The sequence below is a fragment of the Mytilus trossulus genome, chromosome 9, assembly GCF_036588685.1.
Source record: "Mytilus trossulus isolate FHL-02 chromosome 9, PNRI_Mtr1.1.1.hap1, whole genome shotgun sequence".
NCBI classification, from domain to species: domain Eukaryota; kingdom Metazoa; phylum Mollusca; class Bivalvia; order Mytilida; family Mytilidae; genus Mytilus; species Mytilus trossulus.
The window spans coordinates 4,685,003-4,704,329 of NC_086381.1; the positions used below are offsets into that span (position 1 = coordinate 4,685,003).

Sequence of the window (19,327 nt, forward strand, 5' to 3'; positions counted from 1 at the left end):
TATGAACTTGAAAAATGAACGAAAAACAAATATATATGTAACACATAAACAAACGACTGTGGTGTTTAAAATGTAAATATTTGTGTTGAGATGACATTGCTTGATCTGGTTTAAAGGACATTTTGACAGTGATGTTGGAATATGAGCAAAGTTTTTGATATAATAAATGAAGAGCGTGACTTATGAGAGGGGTATGACCTTTATCGGGACTCCGGGATCGGTTGTTTTTAAGGTCGGGATTTCGGATCAGGACTCCTCATGCCCCCCATACTTATGTCCATGCATGGAGGTTCAAACACAGACCCTGGTTTTTAAAGACTAGTTCAGAAGATAGATTTAGCACACAAGGTCAAATGTGGAGGATCCTACATTGATAAACTCAGTGATTTGTTCTGATGAATTAATAAGTCACAACTTTTCCAACTGATATTTAGAGTTTGTTCTTATGATGTGCTGGTATGCCTCTGTTCAATTAATGTAAGGGCGGGAAAGCACCCACTACCATACTTAACCGCCCTCATTCTATATGTGTCAGTCCCATGTCAGGAGCCTGTAATCCAGTATGGTTGTCATTAGTGGCTGTGTGGCATGTTTGTTTTTGTTCACTGTGTTTAAAACGAGTTGTTAGTTATCTCCTTCTTGAATGCTTCACAATTTGTCATTAGTTGCTGTGTGACATATATGTTTTTGATCACTGTGTTTAGTATGAACAAGCTGTTATTTATCTTTTTCTTGAATGCTTCACATTTCATCATACATTTCTAATTATGTAAATTCAGATTATTATTGCAAGGATTTATTATTTCATTTTTTTGTGGAATGAATTAAAAATCAAGATTTATTGTTTTGATTTCAGGGAAAACTGCAAACAGTTATATATATCAGATAGAAGAATGTGAGTTCTTATTATTGAGATACTCATTCGTGGTATAAGTAGCATTTCTAAAAACATCACAATAAGTTCTGTATTAACAGTAGTTGAAGACCAAACAGTGACCTTTAGTTATTTCAGACAAGGACTCAATTATGTACAGTAAAAATGAACAAAAACATTTCATTTCATATATATTTTAATATATAACCATTAAGATAACTTTTATATAAACAATTTGACTAGACTACAATTATAAAATTACAATTAATTACAGTGTCGTAATCTCAATCAATTATAAAATAACAATTAATTACTTTGTCATAATCTCAATCAAGTCATCAAAACAAATTGCTTTACAACAAATTTTGTTTTACATAAACAGGTTTTAACAAAAACAAGGAATAGACCAAGAACTAGACCAAAAACAAGCATAAATTTCTTATGAAAACTGAAGGCACTTCAAAATAAAGATGAATCTAATAATTTAATACAGTGTCGAGTAGATACATCCCTTTATGTACATCCAAATTTCTCAAGGACTAAAGTGTCAATTTGGGGTCTATGTACATCCAAAGTTCTCCAGGACTAAAGTGTCAATTTGGTGTCTATGGGGGTTTTTTTTATTACAAATTTGATTTTCTTTAATTGAATTTTGAAAATGCATCCACCAGGAACAATATCCTTGTCAATTAAAGATTTTTCCTTACATGAATAATTACTAATAAAATACAGCAGCATTTGCTGAAGTTATGTACCCAAAGATAAAACTACAATAAAAACTTCATTTAACATCATGATATAATCTAAATAAAGGATTTAGGCTCTGGTCAATCATTCAACTCTCAATTGTACATCAAGTCTTTGATTAGGTTGTTTTTTTTATTAACTTTTGATGTACATAAAAGTTACACCTTATAGTATTTCAAGACTACGATCAGCAATTTACTGTGTAGAATAATTATATTTGAATTTCCAAGATAATAAAACAAAATATATAATAGTTAACAATATCAACTGAGAAATGTGAATTTTTCTCTGTTCTTTCTAACAATAATCCTTGAATGACTTATTCTGTTTTGCTAAAACTAATTTAAAGTTTGTAAATAACAATAATAAAATGTTTCTTAAACTTGTGAAGTTTATACAACAGTATATCATGAAAATCAATATATATTGCACATAAAATGAATATCAACAAACATCTTTTGTAGTGAACACTTGTGTAGATTGATTTCCAGAAACTCAACATCATAATTTTACTCCTCACTTGTGTATAACATAATTTTTTTAAATGATTCTTGTAGTAGTACAGAAATACTCTGAAAGGCAAATGTGTGGTGCCGTAACACAAACTCTCACCAATGAAAGGATACATGGGGTATATGTCAAAATCATGCATTGCAAGAAGATAACTTACTGGTGAATAAGTTTAAATAACATGACTTTGAAAAAGTTGCTGAATGATGAGGGAGTTGTTTTAACAACATGACTTTGAGATAGTTGCTGGATGATGAGGGAGTTGTTTTAACAACATGACTTTGAGATAGTTGCTGGATGATGAGGGAGTTGTTTTAACAACATGACTTTGAGATAGTTGCTGGATGATGAGGGAGTTGTTTTAATAACATGACTTTGAGATAGTTGCTGGATGATGAGGGAGTTGTTTTAACAGCCTTGACTACCCATGAGGATATAGCTTAATGTGAAATGTAGATTCATGTATTTTAAACAATTAAAAAGTTTTTATTTTTCAGAATGTTTTCTCCTGACTACATGTTACATTGCAACTCACTTGCTATCAATTTGGTATAGTCATATAAAACATGAAAACAATGCCAAAATTCTAAATATGCTACATAATAATTAGAATTTTAATTTAAGAAATAGCTTGAAGGTATATATTAGTATATATTTATAAAGGAGAGATAACTCTGATGTATGTTTCATCACAAAAAAAATAGTCACTAGTTTCCTTCAAATTATTAAAGGATGGTGTTGATGGGACTTAGTAATATTTGACATTCAAATGAAAATGAGCCTGTTTTGGTAAAAAATCTAAATATACTGGTCTGTTTCAGTAAACCTCTACAACATACAAAGTCTTTCATTACAAAAATGTTGGCAAGTTAATGACAATTTGATGAGTATTTATTAAGCACCTTATTCAATTACAAAAGTTTCAGTGAGTGAGGTATTATGCAAATAGCTTGTTCAATTTTTAATAATCAGATCAACATATTAAAGTTATGACTCAACATTTTTTAAGTTAAAATGAGTAACTGCCGAAAAATACAAGTTTTACAAATAGTATTAATGCTTTACTACTTGCAATCCTAATATTTGGAAGGGTAAAGCTTAAATACTATGTTGAAAATGAATAGAGCAGTGACCCTTTTCAATAAAAATCTTACGATAAAATTTAATAACTTAAATATTTTTTATATGAAAACAGCTGTTGTTAATTAGTACAACTATGATTTTAAATGAGGTAAAATTTGGTGAAAATCTGAGATGGTAGTTTTTAATGGAGTGTTGGTAATCTCATGGGTGAGTGATTCTATAAATGTTACCAATGAATGTTTGTACTTGTCAATACAAGCAGCTAAAGTTCAAACTGATTTAATATCAATTCTTGATCATTTTATGAAGTGGTTTAAAACAATAAATGAATCCTTCATAAAACTTTCAAGTAAGATTGTCATACTCAAACTCAGAAATCAACTATCAAATTTATACTAGATTTGGCGTTTCACAAATTTTCTGATCTGAGTACAGAGAAAAAGTTTTATGATCATAAAGGCCAGGAAAGCCTTATAAAGTATATATGATAATTAACAACTTTTGAATTCATTTCATTTATGTAGATTGCAAATTTGAAACAATATGTGTGTTATTTAAAACATAATTATATCTCATAGTTCACAACTTTGATAATAACATAATCCAGTAAATCAATCTGTAAATAGATGGTTGCATTCTTTGAAGTATTCAATTCTGTCAGTTTAGGGATTCTATCCATGAAGTAACTGCCTACAACATCTGTAGAGCTACTTTTGAACCTGAATGTCTTGAATCCATGGGTTGTGTACCTCTAATTCTGCAATTGTTAACTGGTGAATAGTTTCATAATCATCTTTCCCGTACTTTTTCATGCTTATTTTTCATTGGACGATAATGATGTCATTGACTACTCTGCTTGGTTACGTATGCTTTGCAACGTCAAACTCACTCTAATATTGTAAACGGTGGAATCTGTTTGTGTTGATTGTAATTTCACTTACAAGAAGCAATTATAAAAAAGAAAAAAACTTCACTGGAATTTTTTAAAGATCTTAAATATAGTACCTTATTCATTATATGGATTCGCTCTCCGTAGTCTATATTAAAAGTGAATTTGCGTTTGGTGTACTTTAGCTAAAATTTATTATAAGCACGGAAAGTTTAACACAAGTATTTCTAGTCTTGAATGCAATTAATGAAATATTTATAAATACAAAACGAATTATAATAAAAGTATAGTTCATCATGTGCATATTTAGTTATGTGACATGTTTCATTCTTTCAGATGAATTATATAAACTTTTAGAAAATTAGTTATTTGGTATATATATAAAACACTTAATGGCTGTGTTGTTCAGTATAATAAAACACCTAATGACTGGTTCTGCAGGTAATAGCAAGTTTGTTGTCCCTTCGCATACCAACTATTGCTCTCGGCTTTGCCTCGAGCAATAGTTGGTACCTCAGGGACAACGAACTTGCTATTACCCTCACACCCAGTCAATAGGTGAATATTATCAACACGATCCTGGTATCTTCCAATGAACATTTTTTCTATAAAAAGATCGAGACTTTCTTTGACATAACCCCGGTTTATTGTATGACAGTATATCAGTATATCCTATAAAAAGGGGGGGGGGGGTAATTCGTCTCGTTTGTTATAGAATCTGGTACTGAGATGACAGCTTATTTCAAATTCGAGTTATGAATAAAGGCAACAGTAGTATACAGCTGTTCAATAGTCATAATGTTATCAGTCTGAAAATTAGGCGGAGAAAGCCGTGTCTGTTGCTTCTTTTTCGACTTCTAAAGGACATAGTAGTGGAACTCAATTAGAAAAGTATTGATTGTTGTTTTTTTTCAGTTTCAAAAGTTTGGATTGTTAATGGAAAGAACATCATCAGTATACCTGAAATAGAAATAATGTTATGGGGCTTTTTTATCATTTTTTTTTCAAGTGTTTCGAGAAAATCCTTCTCATATGAAAATTAGGAGTGGTCAGAAAGGAGAGTTTGTTCTAAAAGAAAAACCCGAATATTTTTCTGTCAAAAAAAGAAAAAGACAAACAGACAAAATATAGTACACAAGACACAACATAGAAAACTAAAGACTACGCAACACGAACCCCACCAAAAATCTGGGGGATATCTCAGGTGCTCCGGAAGGGTAAGCATACATATCCTGCTAATTGATCTGTGCGTTCGAACAAGTCATGTCTGTTTAATTGTTGTAAAATAGTCTATTTTCTTTTAACAGTATGCCTTTTTTAATTTGCGGGAGAAGTGGATGCAATGGTTACCTGTACTTTAACCCTCTTGCTGCCGGAGGGACACATATGTCCAAACCGGCAGTGCCGGAGGGACACATATGTCCATGGATAAATTTATGCAAGCTTCTTATCAATGCTGTATCTCTTTCAATTAAAATACAGAAGATTAAACAGGGTCATGTTTTTCTCCAAATGGTCCCAAATGTAGTGGTCATTTTGTCGTGACGTCATATATCGAATGACGTCGTTGTTTGGCATGTTACGTCACAGACGTTGAGCTGTCGTATTTTCCGGCATATGAAATACAACCTTAAAAAAATGTTGGCAGCAAGAGGGTTAAAGTATGCTTTTGGAGTCGTCAGACCTTTGTAGTTTGCCAAATGTGCAATTGTTGATCATTGTTTGTTTGTTGGAATACACTTTGTCAGTGTTATTGAGGTGGAGGATTTGTTTTTGCATGACTTCCGTTTATTTCAAGCCTGTATGTTTTATGATCAATATTTATCCTTTATTTTGATAATGCGGAAGCCAAAGATTGAGTGCCTTACTTTTTCACTCATTTCGTCTTCACAGCTTGTGAATATCAAATTAAGGTTCGGTACTTATATGGTTGTCAAGACTGTGTATAAAGACGATGAAAGTGCCTGGTTTTAATTCTATCACGATGTTGCCATGCTTGAATTCTAATTTGTAATTTTGAGAGCTATAAGAGGCTCCGATCAACTTCTCTGTAGCATTACTTTGATTTACAAGTAGCTTGTAGTTTTGTATTTTCGTTTAGATATAAAAAAGAAGATGTGGTATGATTGCCAATGAGACAACTGTCCACAAGAGACCAAAATGACACAGACATAAGCAACAATAGGTCACCGTACGGCCTTCAACAATGAACAAAGCCCATACCGCATAGTCAGCTTTAAAAGGTCCCCAAAAGACAATGTAAAAGAATTCAAACGAGAAAATTAACGGCCTTATTTATATGAACTTGAAAAATGAACGAAAAACAAATATATATGTAACACATAAACAAACGACTGTGGTGTTTAAAATGTAAATATTTGTGTTGAGATGACATTGCTTGATCTGGTTTAAAGGACATTTTGACAGTGATGTTGGAATATGAGCAAAGTTTTTGATATAATAAATGAAGAGCGTGACTTATGAGAGGGGTATGACCTTTATCGGGACTCCGGGATCGGTTGTTTTTAAGGTCGGGATTTCGGATCAGGACTCCTCATGCCCCCCATACTTATGTCCATGCATGGAGGTTCAAACACAGACCCTGGTTTTTAAAGACTAGTTCAGAAGATAGATTTAGCACACAAGGTCAAATGTGGAGGATCCTACATTGATAAACTCAGTGATTTGTTCTGATGAATTAATAAGTCACAACTTTTCCAACTGATATTTAGAGTTTGTTCTTATGATGTGCTGGTATGCCTCTGTTCAATTAATGTAAGGGCGGGAAAGCACCCACTACCATACTTAACCGCCCTCATTCTATATGTGTCAGTCCCATGTCAGGAGCCTGTAATCCAGTATGGTTGTCATTAGTGGCTGTGTGGCATGTTTGTTTTTGTTCACTGTGTTTAAAACGAGTTGTTAGTTATCTCCTTCTTGAATGCTTCACAATTTGTCATTAGTTGCTGTGTGACATATATGTTTTTGATCACTGTGTTTAGTATGAACAAGCTGTTATTTATCTTTTTCTTGAATGCTTCACATTTCATCATACATTTCTAATTATGTAAATTCAGATTATTATTGCAAGGATTTATTATTTCATTTTTTGTGGAATGAATTAAAAATCAAGATTTATTGTTTTGATTTCAGGGAAAACTGCAAACAGTTATATATATCAGATAGAAGAATGTGAGTTCTTATTATTGAGATACTCATTCGTGGTATAAGTAGCATTTCTAAAAACATCACAATAAGTTCTGTATTAACAGTAGTTGAAGACCAAACAGTGACCTTTAGTTATTTCAGACAAGGACTCAATTATGTACAGTAAAAATGAACAAAAACATTTCATTTCATATATATTTTAATATATAACCATTAAGATAACTTTTATATAAACAATTTGACTAGACTACAATTATAAAATTACAATTAATTACAGTGTCGTAATCTCAATCAATTATAAAATAACAATTAATTACTTTGTCATAATCTCAATCAAGTCATCAAAACAAATTGCTTTACAACAAATTTTGTTTTACATAAACAGGTTTTAACAAAAACAAGGAATAGACCAAGAACTAGACCAAAAACAAGCATAAATTTCTTATGAAAACTGAAGGCACTTCAAAATAAAGATGAATCTAATAATTTAATACAGTGTCGAGTAGATACATCCCTTTATGTACATCCAAATTTCTCAAGGACTAAAGTGTCAATTTGGGGTCTATGTACATCCAAAGTTCTCCAGGACTAAAGTGTCAATTTGGTGTCTATGGGTTTTTTTTTTTATTACAAATTTGATTTTCTTTAATTGAATTTTGAAAATGCATCCACCAGGAACAATATCCTTGTCAATTAAAGATTTTTCCTTACATGAATAATTACTAATAAAATACAGCAGCATTTGCTGAAGTTATGTACCCAAAGATAAAACTACAATAAAAACTTCATTTAACATCATGATATAATCTAAATAAAGGATTTAGGCTCTGGTCAATCATTCAACTCTCAATTGTACATCAAGTCTTTGATTAGGTTGTTTTTTTTATTAACTTTTGATGAACATAAAAGTTACACCTTATAGTATTTCAAGACTACGATCAGCAATTTACTGTGTAGAATAATTATATTTGAATTTCCAAGATAATAAAACAAAATATATAATAGTTAACAATATCAACTGAGAAATGTGAATTTTTCTCTGTTCTTTCTAACAATAATCCTTGAATGACTTATTCTGTTTTGCTAAAACTAATTTAAAGTTTGTAAATAACAATAATAAAATGTTTCTTAAACTTGTGAAGTTTATACAACAGTATATCATGAAAATCAATATATATTGCACATAAAATGAATATCAACAAACATCTTTTGTAGTGAACACTTGTGTAGATTGATTTCCAGAAACTCAACATCATAATTTTACTCCTCACTTGTGTATAACATAATTTTTTTAAATGATTCTTGTAGTAGTACAGAAATACTCTGAAAGGCAAATGTGTGGTGCCGTAACACAAACTCTCACCAATGAAAGGATACATGGGGTATATGTCAAAATCATGCATTGCAAGAAGATAACTTACTGGTGAATAAGTTTAAATAACATGACTTTGAAAAAGTTGCTGAATGATGAGGGAGTTGTTTTAACAACATGACTTTGAGATAGTTGCTGGATGATGAGGGAGTTGTTTTAACAACATGACTTTGAGATAGTTGCTGGATGATGAGGGAGTTGTTTTAACAACATGACTTTGAGATAGTTGCTGGATGATGAGGGAGTTGTTTTAATAACATGACTTTGAGATAGTTGCTGGATGATGAGGGAGTTGTTTTAACAGCCTTGACTACCCATGAGGATATAGCTTAATGTGAAATGTAGATTCATGTATTTTAAACAATTAAAAAGTTTTTATTTTTCAGAATGTTTTCTCCTGACTACATGTTACATTGCAACTCACTTGCTATCAATTTGGTATAGTCATATAAAACATGAAAACAATGCCAAAATTCTAAATATGCTACATAATAATTAGAATTTTAATTTAAGAAATAGCTTGAAGGTATATATTAGTATATATTTATAAAGGAGAGATAACTCTGATGTATGTTTCATCACAAAAAAAATAGTCACTAGTTTCCTTCAAATTATTAAAGGATGGTGTTGATGGGACTTAGTAATATTTGACATTCAAATGAAAATGAGCCTGTTTTGGTAAAAAATCTAAATATACTGGTCTGTTTCAGTAAACCTCTACAACATACAAAGTCTTTCATTACAAAAATGTTGGCAAGTTAATGACAATTTGATGAGTATTTATTAAGCACCTTATTCAATTACAAAAGTTTCAGTGAGTGAGGTATTATGCAAATAGCTTGTTCAATTTTTAATAATCAGATCAACATATTAAAGTTATGACTCAACATTTTTTAAGTTAAAATGAGTAACTGCCGAAAAATACAAGTTTTACAAATAGTATTAATGCTTTACTACTTGCAATCCTAATATTTGGAAGGGTAAAGCTTAAATACTATGTTGAAAATGAATAGAGCAGTGACCCTTTTCAATAAAAATCTTACGATAAAATTTAATAACTTAAATATTTTTTATATGAAAACAGCTGTTGTTAATTAGTACAACTATGATTTTAAATGAGGTAAAATTTGGTGAAAATCTGAGATGGTAGTTTTTAATGGAGTGTTGGTAATCTCATGGGTGAGTGATTCTATAAATGTTACCAATGAATGTTTGTACTTGTCAATACAAGCAGCTAAAGTTCAAACTGATTTAATATCAATTCTTGATCATTTTATGAAGTGGTTTAAAACAATAAATGAATCCTTCATAAAACTTTCAAGTAAGATTGTCATACTCAAACTCAGAAATCAACTATCAAATTTATACTAGATTTGGCGTTTCACAAATTTTCTGATCTGAGTACAGAGAAAAGTTTTATGATCCTAAAGGCCAGGAAAGCCTTATAAAGTATATATGATAATTAACAACTTTTGAATTCATTTCATTTATGTAGATTGCAAATTTGAAACAATATGTGTGTTATTTAAAACATAATTTTATCTCATAGTTCACAACTTTGATAAATACATAATCCAGTAAATCAATCTGTAAATAGATGGTTGCATTCTTTGAAGTATTCAATTCTGTCAGTTTAGGGATTCTATCCATGAAGTAACTGCCTACAACATCTGTAGAGTTACTTTTGAACCTGAATGTCTTGAAATCAATGGGTTGTGTACCTCTAATTCTGCAATTGTTAACTATGTATGTAAAGCCACTTTTGAACCTGAATGTCTTGAAATCAATGGGTTGTGTACCTCTAATTCTGCAATTGTTAACTATGTATGTAAAGCTACTTTTGAACCTGAATGTCTTGAAATCAATGGGTTGTGTACCTCTAATTCTGCAATTGTTAACTATGTATGTAAAGCCACTTTTGAACCTGAATGTCTTGAAATCAATGGGTTGTGTACCTCTAATTCTGCAATTGTTAACTATGTATGTAAAGCTACTTTTGAACCTGAATGTCTTGAAATCAATGGGTTGTGTACCTCTAATTCTGCAATTGTTAACTATGTATGTAAAGCCACTTTTGAACCTGAATGTCTTGAAATCAATGGGTTGTGTACCTCTAATTCTGCAATTGTTAACTATGTATGTAAAGCTACTTTTGAACCTGAATGTCTTGAAATCAATGGGTTGTGTACCTCTAATTCTGCAATTGTTAACTATGTATGTAAAGCTACTTTTGAACCTGAATGTCTTGAAATCAATGGGTTGTGTACCAATAGTTCTGGCTATTGTTAACTATGTATGTAAAGCTACTTTTGAACCTGAATGTCTTGAAATCAATGGGTTGTGTACCAATAGTTCTGGCTATTGTTAACTATGTATGTAAAGCTACTTTTGAACCTGAATGCCTTGAAATCCATGGGTTGTGTACCAATAGTTTTGGCTATTGTTAACTATGCATGTAGGGCTACTTTTGAACCTGAATGCCTTGAAATCCATGGGTTGTGTACCAATAATTTTGGCTATTGTTTACTATGCATGTAGGGCTACTTTTGAACCTGAATGCCTTGAAATCCATGGGTTGTAAGTTGGGTATCATCAAAAGCCTGTCTCCCATCGTCACCTACAAATATACATAGAAATGGACATTAACATCTAAAAGTTTTAATTCACCTAAGAAAATAGACGTTGACAATTTAACTACTAAATGTGGAGGTAAAAAGACATCAGGCTTCTAAGCCTGTATCCTTCAACTTATAGTCACATAACTATAATGATTTAACATTTCTAATCAATCAAATTATTTTAAAAAATTATATCGAATTTACGACAAATACTTTTGTAATTCATGCGTGAAATTATGCGCAGTCGAATTGTCCCGAGCCACCTTAAGTCAGTACTTTATTTAATAATTAATCACCCAGCTTTTGTCTTCAAGTAATTACAATACAGAATATGCCATGCACACAATATAGATTAATAAATTTGGAAAAGTGTTTGACAAAGGACGATAGTGTGTTCTTGGACCTAAAACACTATTAAAAAGGCTGATGAATTGAAGAAACACCTTTCGAAACAAAATTAGCCTCAAGACCGATACTACAAAGGCTAAAGCCGTTTCAATTCCTATTGCAGAGTTCAGAAAATCGAAGGACACATATCTTTCATTAGTACCCACAATTTCAGAAATCCTTATACCTTAGTTATCAAAGGTACCAGGATTATAATTTAATACGCCAGACTCGCGTTTCGTCTACATAAGACTCATCAGTGACGCTCAGATCACAATAGTTATAAAGCCAAACAAGTACGAAGTTGAGAGCATTGTGGACCCAAAGTTCCAAAAAAAGTTGTGCCAAATACTGCTAAGGCAATATGAGATCACCCCCTGTTTTGGTAGTGTTCGTATTGCTAAGTTTTTAGTGTTTTCTTTTGATTGTATTGTGCACTATTGTTTGTCTTTTTGTCTTTTTCTTTTTTAGCCATGGCGTTGTTAGTTTGTTTTTTCAATCTATGAGATGGAATGTCCGTCTTGTATCTGTGGCCCCTCCCTTAAAAAAACCACAATCCAAGGATCCTTATTACCCACAATCTCAGACATACTTACAACCCACATTCTTATAAATCCTTATGACCCACAATCTAAAAAATCTTTATTCAGACCATCTCAGGAATCTTTATTAAATACAATCTTAAAAATCCCTATAACCCACAATCCCAGAAATCATTATGACCCACAATCTCAGAAATCCTTATTACACGCAATCCAAGAAATCCTTATTACACGCAATTCTAGGAACCATTAAATTAGAAACACAGCAACAGATTTTCCCGAATTTTATATCCATCCTCAAAAATCCATGAATTCATAACAATTAACGAAAGCATAAGACAAAAATAGAATTTGGAAAAAGCTGTGAACAAATGGTAAATTGACCTCTAGAGAAGGAATTATAAATGGTATCCAATAATGAATAATATATATCTAAAAAGTTCAATCCTTGAATTTTGAGTTATGTGCAGAAATACAGATACCTTCGATGTGAACACTTTCAAAGAGAAGGGAAGGCACAACAAATACTGTCAAGAAAAACTACATTGGACAAACTGGTGACACATCTTTCGCAATTTTCCGTTTTTAAATTTAAAATTTATATCTGTTACATTTTTGTTCTCGAAACTACACATGGTATTGTGTGTCAACCATGACATTTTATCTGGTGCAGCAAAATTAGTACCGTTAATGTTATTATTATCATGCTTTTAAAATCAAGGATTGAACCTCCGAAGAAGATTCTAATAAACTGTCTGATATTCATGCAACCCGATGGTTTGGTGTGGTATGGGAATATCTGAAATCTCAATATAAAACTAACAATAAAAACAGTTTTAGGACTGTTGCATGCTACAAACACACATGCCCTCAATGAAAGTAAAAGCTAAAATAACACAAATACCGATTTCCAAGGAAAATTCAAAACGGAAAGTCCCTACTCTTTAGCTAGCTAAACCTTTCACCTGTATGACAGTCGCATTCTATTGCCAACAATGTCTAAGCAAACAAACAGACATCATAGGTAGAAATGTCAGAAATTTGGATGCAGCAGTCAATATTGTGTAATATTTCTCAAGCATCATAAAAACAAACAACTATGTCAACAATTTAAAGAAAAACAAAATGTCATATAGACAAAGCACATATGTAAAAACATATAATGACCATATTTAGCACAACAACACATTGGCAGGATGTATAAATACCAAACCACGCCAAAAAAATATTATCAAACACTAACTTTAACACTAAAATTGACAGTATATCCTATATTCAGGTGGATTTGAATATGCTGCTAAGGTGGAGCGGGATATTTAATTTGAAAATTAAAACCGTTTCGTGTGTCATCGACTCTGGTACTGATGTAACAGATTACTTCAAATTCGAGTTATGGATTAAGGCAACAGTAGTATACCGCTGTTCAATATTCATAAAGTTATAAGTCTGAAAATAAAGCGGAGAAAGCCGTGTCTGTTGTTTCTTTAATTTCTAGTTCAGGAGGATTTAATATTTGAACTCAATCAAAAGGTTTGGATTTTTAATGAAAAGTACATCATCAGTACATCTCAAAGTGAATTTAAATTATCTGGTTTCTTTGAAAAATTTTAACAAGTGTTTGGGGGAAATCCTCATATGAAACTAAGAAGTGGTCGGAAAGGAGAGTTTGTTCTAAAAAGAAAAACCCGAATATTTCATCAACATTCCGCTTGGTCAGCTATAAAAGGTCCCGATATGACAATGTAAAACAATTCAAACGAGAAAATTAACGGCCTTATTTATATGAAAAAATTAACGAAAAACAAATATGTGTTTTTGACAATGTAAATATTTGTGTTGAGATGACATTGCTTGATCTAGTTGTGAAGGACATTTTGACAGTGATGTTGGAATATGACGGCAACAAGTTTTTGATATGAAGAGCGTGACTTAATTATGATGGGGTAGGACCTTTATCGGTACTCCGGGATCGGTTGTATTTCGGGATCTGGGAATTCTTTTTTCGAATTTCGGGATTTAAAATATGGGCCTTAAAATATTTTCGGGTAAATAAAAATTCGGGATGTCGGGATTACGTGTTTTTAAGCTCGGGATTTGGGATCAGGACCCCTCCTACTCCCATACTTACGGCCAGGCATGGAGGTTCAAACACGTACCCTGGTTTTTAGAGACTAATTTAGAAGATAGATTTGGCACACAAGGTCAAATTAGGAGGATCCTACACTGATAAACTCAGTTAAGTACTATATTAGACTGTGTTGCCTTTTCATCCGCAGACCTATGAACTTTTACCCTGGACTTTGTGAGAAATATAATACATGAATTTGTATCTTATCATCAAGTGTGAAAGTTCTCAAACTGTCTTTTTTTTAAAACTGGCTGAAGTAAAAAAAATATGAATTTTTCAAGGTCAAGTGAAGAGGTTGATGACTTGTTCTGATGTATTAATAAGTTACGACTTTTCCAACTGATAATTAGAGTTTGTTCTTTATATGATGTGCTGGTATGCCTCTGTTAAAGGTAGGGGAGGTAAAGCACTCACTAACATACTTAACCGTCCTCATTCTATATGTGTCAGTCCCATGTCAGGAGCCTGTAATCCAATATGGTTGTCATTAGTGGCTGTCTGACATTTTTGTTTTTGTTCACTGTGTTTAAAACGAGCTGTTAGTCATCTCCTTCTGGAATGCTTCATATTTTGTTATACATTTCTAATTATGTAAATTCAGATATTATGGCAAGGATTTATTATTTCAATTTTTTTGTGGAATGAATAAAATCAAGATTTATTGGTTTGATTTCAGGGAAAACTGCAAACAGTTATATATATCAGATAGAAGAACGCCAGTTCTTATTATTGAGATACTCATTCAGTGGTATTAGTAGCATTACTAAAAACATCTATCATCACAATTATTTCTGCATTAACACCAAACAGTGACCTTTAGTTATTTCAGATAAGTACTCAATTATTTAAAGTAAGGTGAACAAAAACATACATGTCTCTTTATGATTCCAAATAGTTTGTGTTTGCCAATAAATAAAAACATTTCATTTTATATATATTTTAATATATAACCATTAAGATAACTTTTATATAAACAATTTGACTAGACTACAATTATAAAATTACAATTAATTACAGTGTCATAATCTCAATCAATTATAAAATAACAATTAATTACTTTGTCATAATCTCAAACAAGTCATCAAAACAAATTGCTTTACAGATTTTTCTTTACATTATTTTATAGGTTTTAATAAAAACAAGGAATAGACCAAGAACAAGCATACATTTCTTATGAAAACTGAAGGCACTTCAAAATAAAGATGAATCTAATAATTTAATACAGTGTCAAGTGGATACATCCCGTGTATATCCAAAGTTATCAAGGGCTAAAGTGTCAATTTGGTGTCTTTCAGGTAAGTATGTTTGTTTTATTAAAAAAATGATTTTCTTTAATTGAATTTTGAAAATACATCCACCAGGGACAAAATCCTTGTCAATTCAAGATTTTCCCTTACATGAATAATTACTAATAACATACAGCATCAGTTGCTGAAGTTAGTGTACCCAAAGATAAAACTACAATAAAAACTTCATTTAAAATCACGATATAATCCAAATTAAGGATGTAGGCTCTGGTCAATCATATAACTCTCAATTGTACATCAAGTCTTTAATTAGTTTTTTTTTTTTTATTAACTTTTGATGAACATAAAGGTTACACCTAATAGTATTTCTAGGATCAGGAATTAACTGCGTAGAGTAATTATATTAGAATTTCCAAGATAATAAAACAAAGTATATAATAGTAAACAATATCAACTGAGAAATGTAAACTTTCTCTGTTCTTTCTAACAATAATCCTTGAATGACTTATTCTGTTTTGCTAAAACCAATTTAAATTTGTAAATAACATTCATAACATTTGCCTTCTACTTGTGAAGTTCATACAACAGTTTATTATGAAATCAATATATATTGCACATAAAATGAATATCAACAAACATCTTTTGTAGTGAACACTTGTGTAGATTGATTTCGAGAAACTCAACATCATAATTTTACTCCTCACTTGAGTATAACATAATTTTTTTAGATGATTTTTGTAGTAGTACAGAAATACTATGAAAGGCAAATGTGTGGTGCCGTAAAACAAACTCTCACCAATGAAAGGATACATGGGGTATATGTCAAAATCATGCATTGCAAGAAGATAACTTACTGGTGAATAAGTTTAAATAACATGACTTTGAAAAAGTTGCTGGATGATGAGGGAGTTGTTTTAACAACATGACTTTGAGATAGTTGCTGGATGATGAGGGAGTTGTTTTAATAACATGACTTTGAGATAGTTGCTGGATGATGAGGGAGTTGTTTTAACAGCCTTGACTACCCATGAGGATATAGCTTAATGTTAAATGTAGATTTATGTATTTTAAACAATTAAAAAGTTTTTATTTTTCAGAATGTTTTCTCTTGACTACAGGTTATATTGCAACTCACTTTCTATCAATTTGGTATAGTCATATAAAACATGAAATCAATGCCAAAATTCTAAATATGCTACATAACAAATAGTTTTAGAAATACTTTAAAGTTAAATGTTTCTAAGGGAAGATAACTCTGACTTATGTTTCATCTAAAAAATAGTTACTCCCGGTAGTTTCCTTAAAAGTGATTAAAGGATGGTGTTGATGGGACTTAGTAATATTTGACATTCAAATGAAAATGGGTCTGTTTTGGTAAAAAATCTAAATATACTGGTCTGTTTCAGTAAACCTCTACAACATACAAAGTCTTTCATTACAAAAATGTTGGCAAGTTAATGACAATTTGATGAGTATTTTTTAAGCACCTTTTTCAATTACACAAGTTTCAGTGAGTGAGGTATTATGCAAATAGCTTGTTCAATTATTAATATTCAGATCAACATATTAAAGTTATGACTCTCAACATTTTTTAAGTTAAAATGAGTAACTGCCGAAAATTTCAAGTTTTACAAATAGTATTATTGCTTTACTACTTGCAATCCTAATATTTGGAAGGGTAAAGCTTTAATACTATGTTGAAAATGAATAGAATAGTGACCCTTTTCAATAAAAATCTTACGATAAAATTTAATAACTTAAATATTTTTTATATGAAAACAGCTGTTGTTTGGTAGTACAATTATGATATTAAATGAGGTAAAATTTGGTGAAAATCTCATGGGTGAGTGATTCTATAAATGTTACCAATGAATGTTTGTACTTGGTCAATACAAGCAGCTAAAGTTCAAACTGATTTAGTATCAATTCTTGATCATGTTATGAAGTGGTTTAAAACAATATATGAATCCTTCATAAAACTTTCAAGTATGACTGTCATACTCAAACTCAGAAATCAACTATCAAATTTATACTAGATTTGGCGTTTCACAAATTTTCTGATCTGAGTACAGAGAAAAGTTTCATGATCCTAAAGGCCAGAAAAGCGTTAAAGTATATATGATAATTAACAACTTTTGAATTCATTTCATTTATGTAGATTGCAAATTGGAAACAATATGTGAGTTATTTAAAACATAATTATATCTCATTGTTCACAACTTTGATAAATACATAATCCAGAAGCTCAATCTGCAAATAGATGATTGCATTCTTTGAAGTTTTCAATTCTGTGAGTTTAGGAATTCTATCCATGAAGTAACTGCCTACAACATCTGTAAAGCTACTTTTGAACCTGAATGTCTTGAAGCCTTGGGTTGTGTACCAATAGTTTTGGCTATTGTTTACTATGTATGTAGGGCTACTTTTGAACCTGAATGCCTTGAATCCATGAGTTGTGTACCAATAGTTCTGGCTATTGTTAACTATGCATGTAGGGCTACTTTTGAACCTGAATGCCTTGAAATCCATGGGTTGTAAGTTGGGTATCATCAAAAGCCTGTCTCCCATCGTCACCTACAAATATACATAGAAATGGACATTAACATCTAAAAGTTTTAATTCACCTAAGAAAATAGACATTGACAATTTAACTACTAAATGTGGAGGTTAAAAATCATCAGGCTTCTAGGCCTGTACCCTTCAACTTACATCTGAGTATCATTTATATATACAATCATTTACCCTTCAACTAACATCTGAGTAGTATTTATATATTCAATCATTTACCCTTCAACTTACATCTGAGTATCATTTATATATTCAATCATTTACCCTTCAACTAACATCTGAGTATCATTTATATATTCAATCATTTACCCTTCAACTAACATCTGAGTATCATTTATATATTCAATCATTTATCCTTCAACTAACATCTGAGTATCATTTATATATTCAATCATTTATCCTTCAACTAACATCTGAGTATCATTTATATATTCAATCATTTATCCTTCAACTAACATCTGAGTATCATTTATATATTCAATCATTTATCCTTCAACTAACATCTGAGTATCATTTATATATTCGATCATTTACCCTTCAACTAACATCTGAGTATCATTTATATCTAATCATTTGCTTCAGAGGTAGGCTAAGCAAATCAAATGTTTCAAGATTGATTTGATTTAATTGGCTTTTTTGAAAGAAGAAAATCTTTCAGTAATCTATATAAAAACTTGCAGTTGAAAGACCATGGGAATTGATTATTTGTAAATCAAAGTTTGACATCAATGCACATGTTTATCCCTGCCGCAATTGATCGCCTGTCCCAAGTCAGGAGCCTCTGGCCTTTGTAAGTCTCATATGATTTTTAATTTTATGTTCTTGTTTATAATTCAGAGTTTAGTATGAAGTCCATTATCACTGTACTAGTATACATATTTTTTAAGGGGCCAGCTGAAGGACGCTTACGGGAGAGGGAGTTTCTTGCTACATTGAAGACCCATTGGTGGCCTTCCGCTGTTGTCTGCTCTATGGTCAGGTTGTTGTCGTCTGCTCTATAGTCAGGTTGTTGTTGCCCGACACATTCCCACATCCTTTCTCAATTTTATGCTTTACAATAAAAATAAAGTGCCCTAATTTCTGCTTTAAGTAACAGTATTAAAGCTGACATGTTGAAAGGAGATGTGATGATAAGAACAGGATTGACAGACTGACGAACAGAAAGGTCAGATACATTATCCCCTATGCCACTTT

General features: G+C 31.4%; 1 protein-coding gene across 12 annotated transcripts in view; it reads right to left on the reverse strand.

The window, feature by feature from the left end:
* Positions 1 to 1,052: 1,052 nt before the first annotated feature.
* The window catches only part of LOC134685011 (rho family-interacting cell polarization regulator 2-like), a 90,324-nt gene continuing 72,049 nt past the window's right edge, over positions 1,053 to 19,327 (reverse strand). For 5 of the 12 annotated variants that reach the window (XM_063544351.1, XM_063544347.1, XM_063544350.1 and 2 more), the window contains one exon: positions 15,342 to 18,139. In XM_063544351.1, the coding sequence (XP_063400421.1) occupies positions 18,063 to 18,139 (77 nt within the window). In that variant the 3' untranslated portion in view covers positions 15,342 to 18,062. Of the gene's footprint in view, positions 3,964 to 10,442; positions 11,117 to 15,339; positions 18,140 to 19,327 lie in introns of those variants that run through there. The other 7 variants (XM_063544346.1, XM_063544345.1, XM_063544343.1 and 4 more) reach the window with 4 other exon arrangements.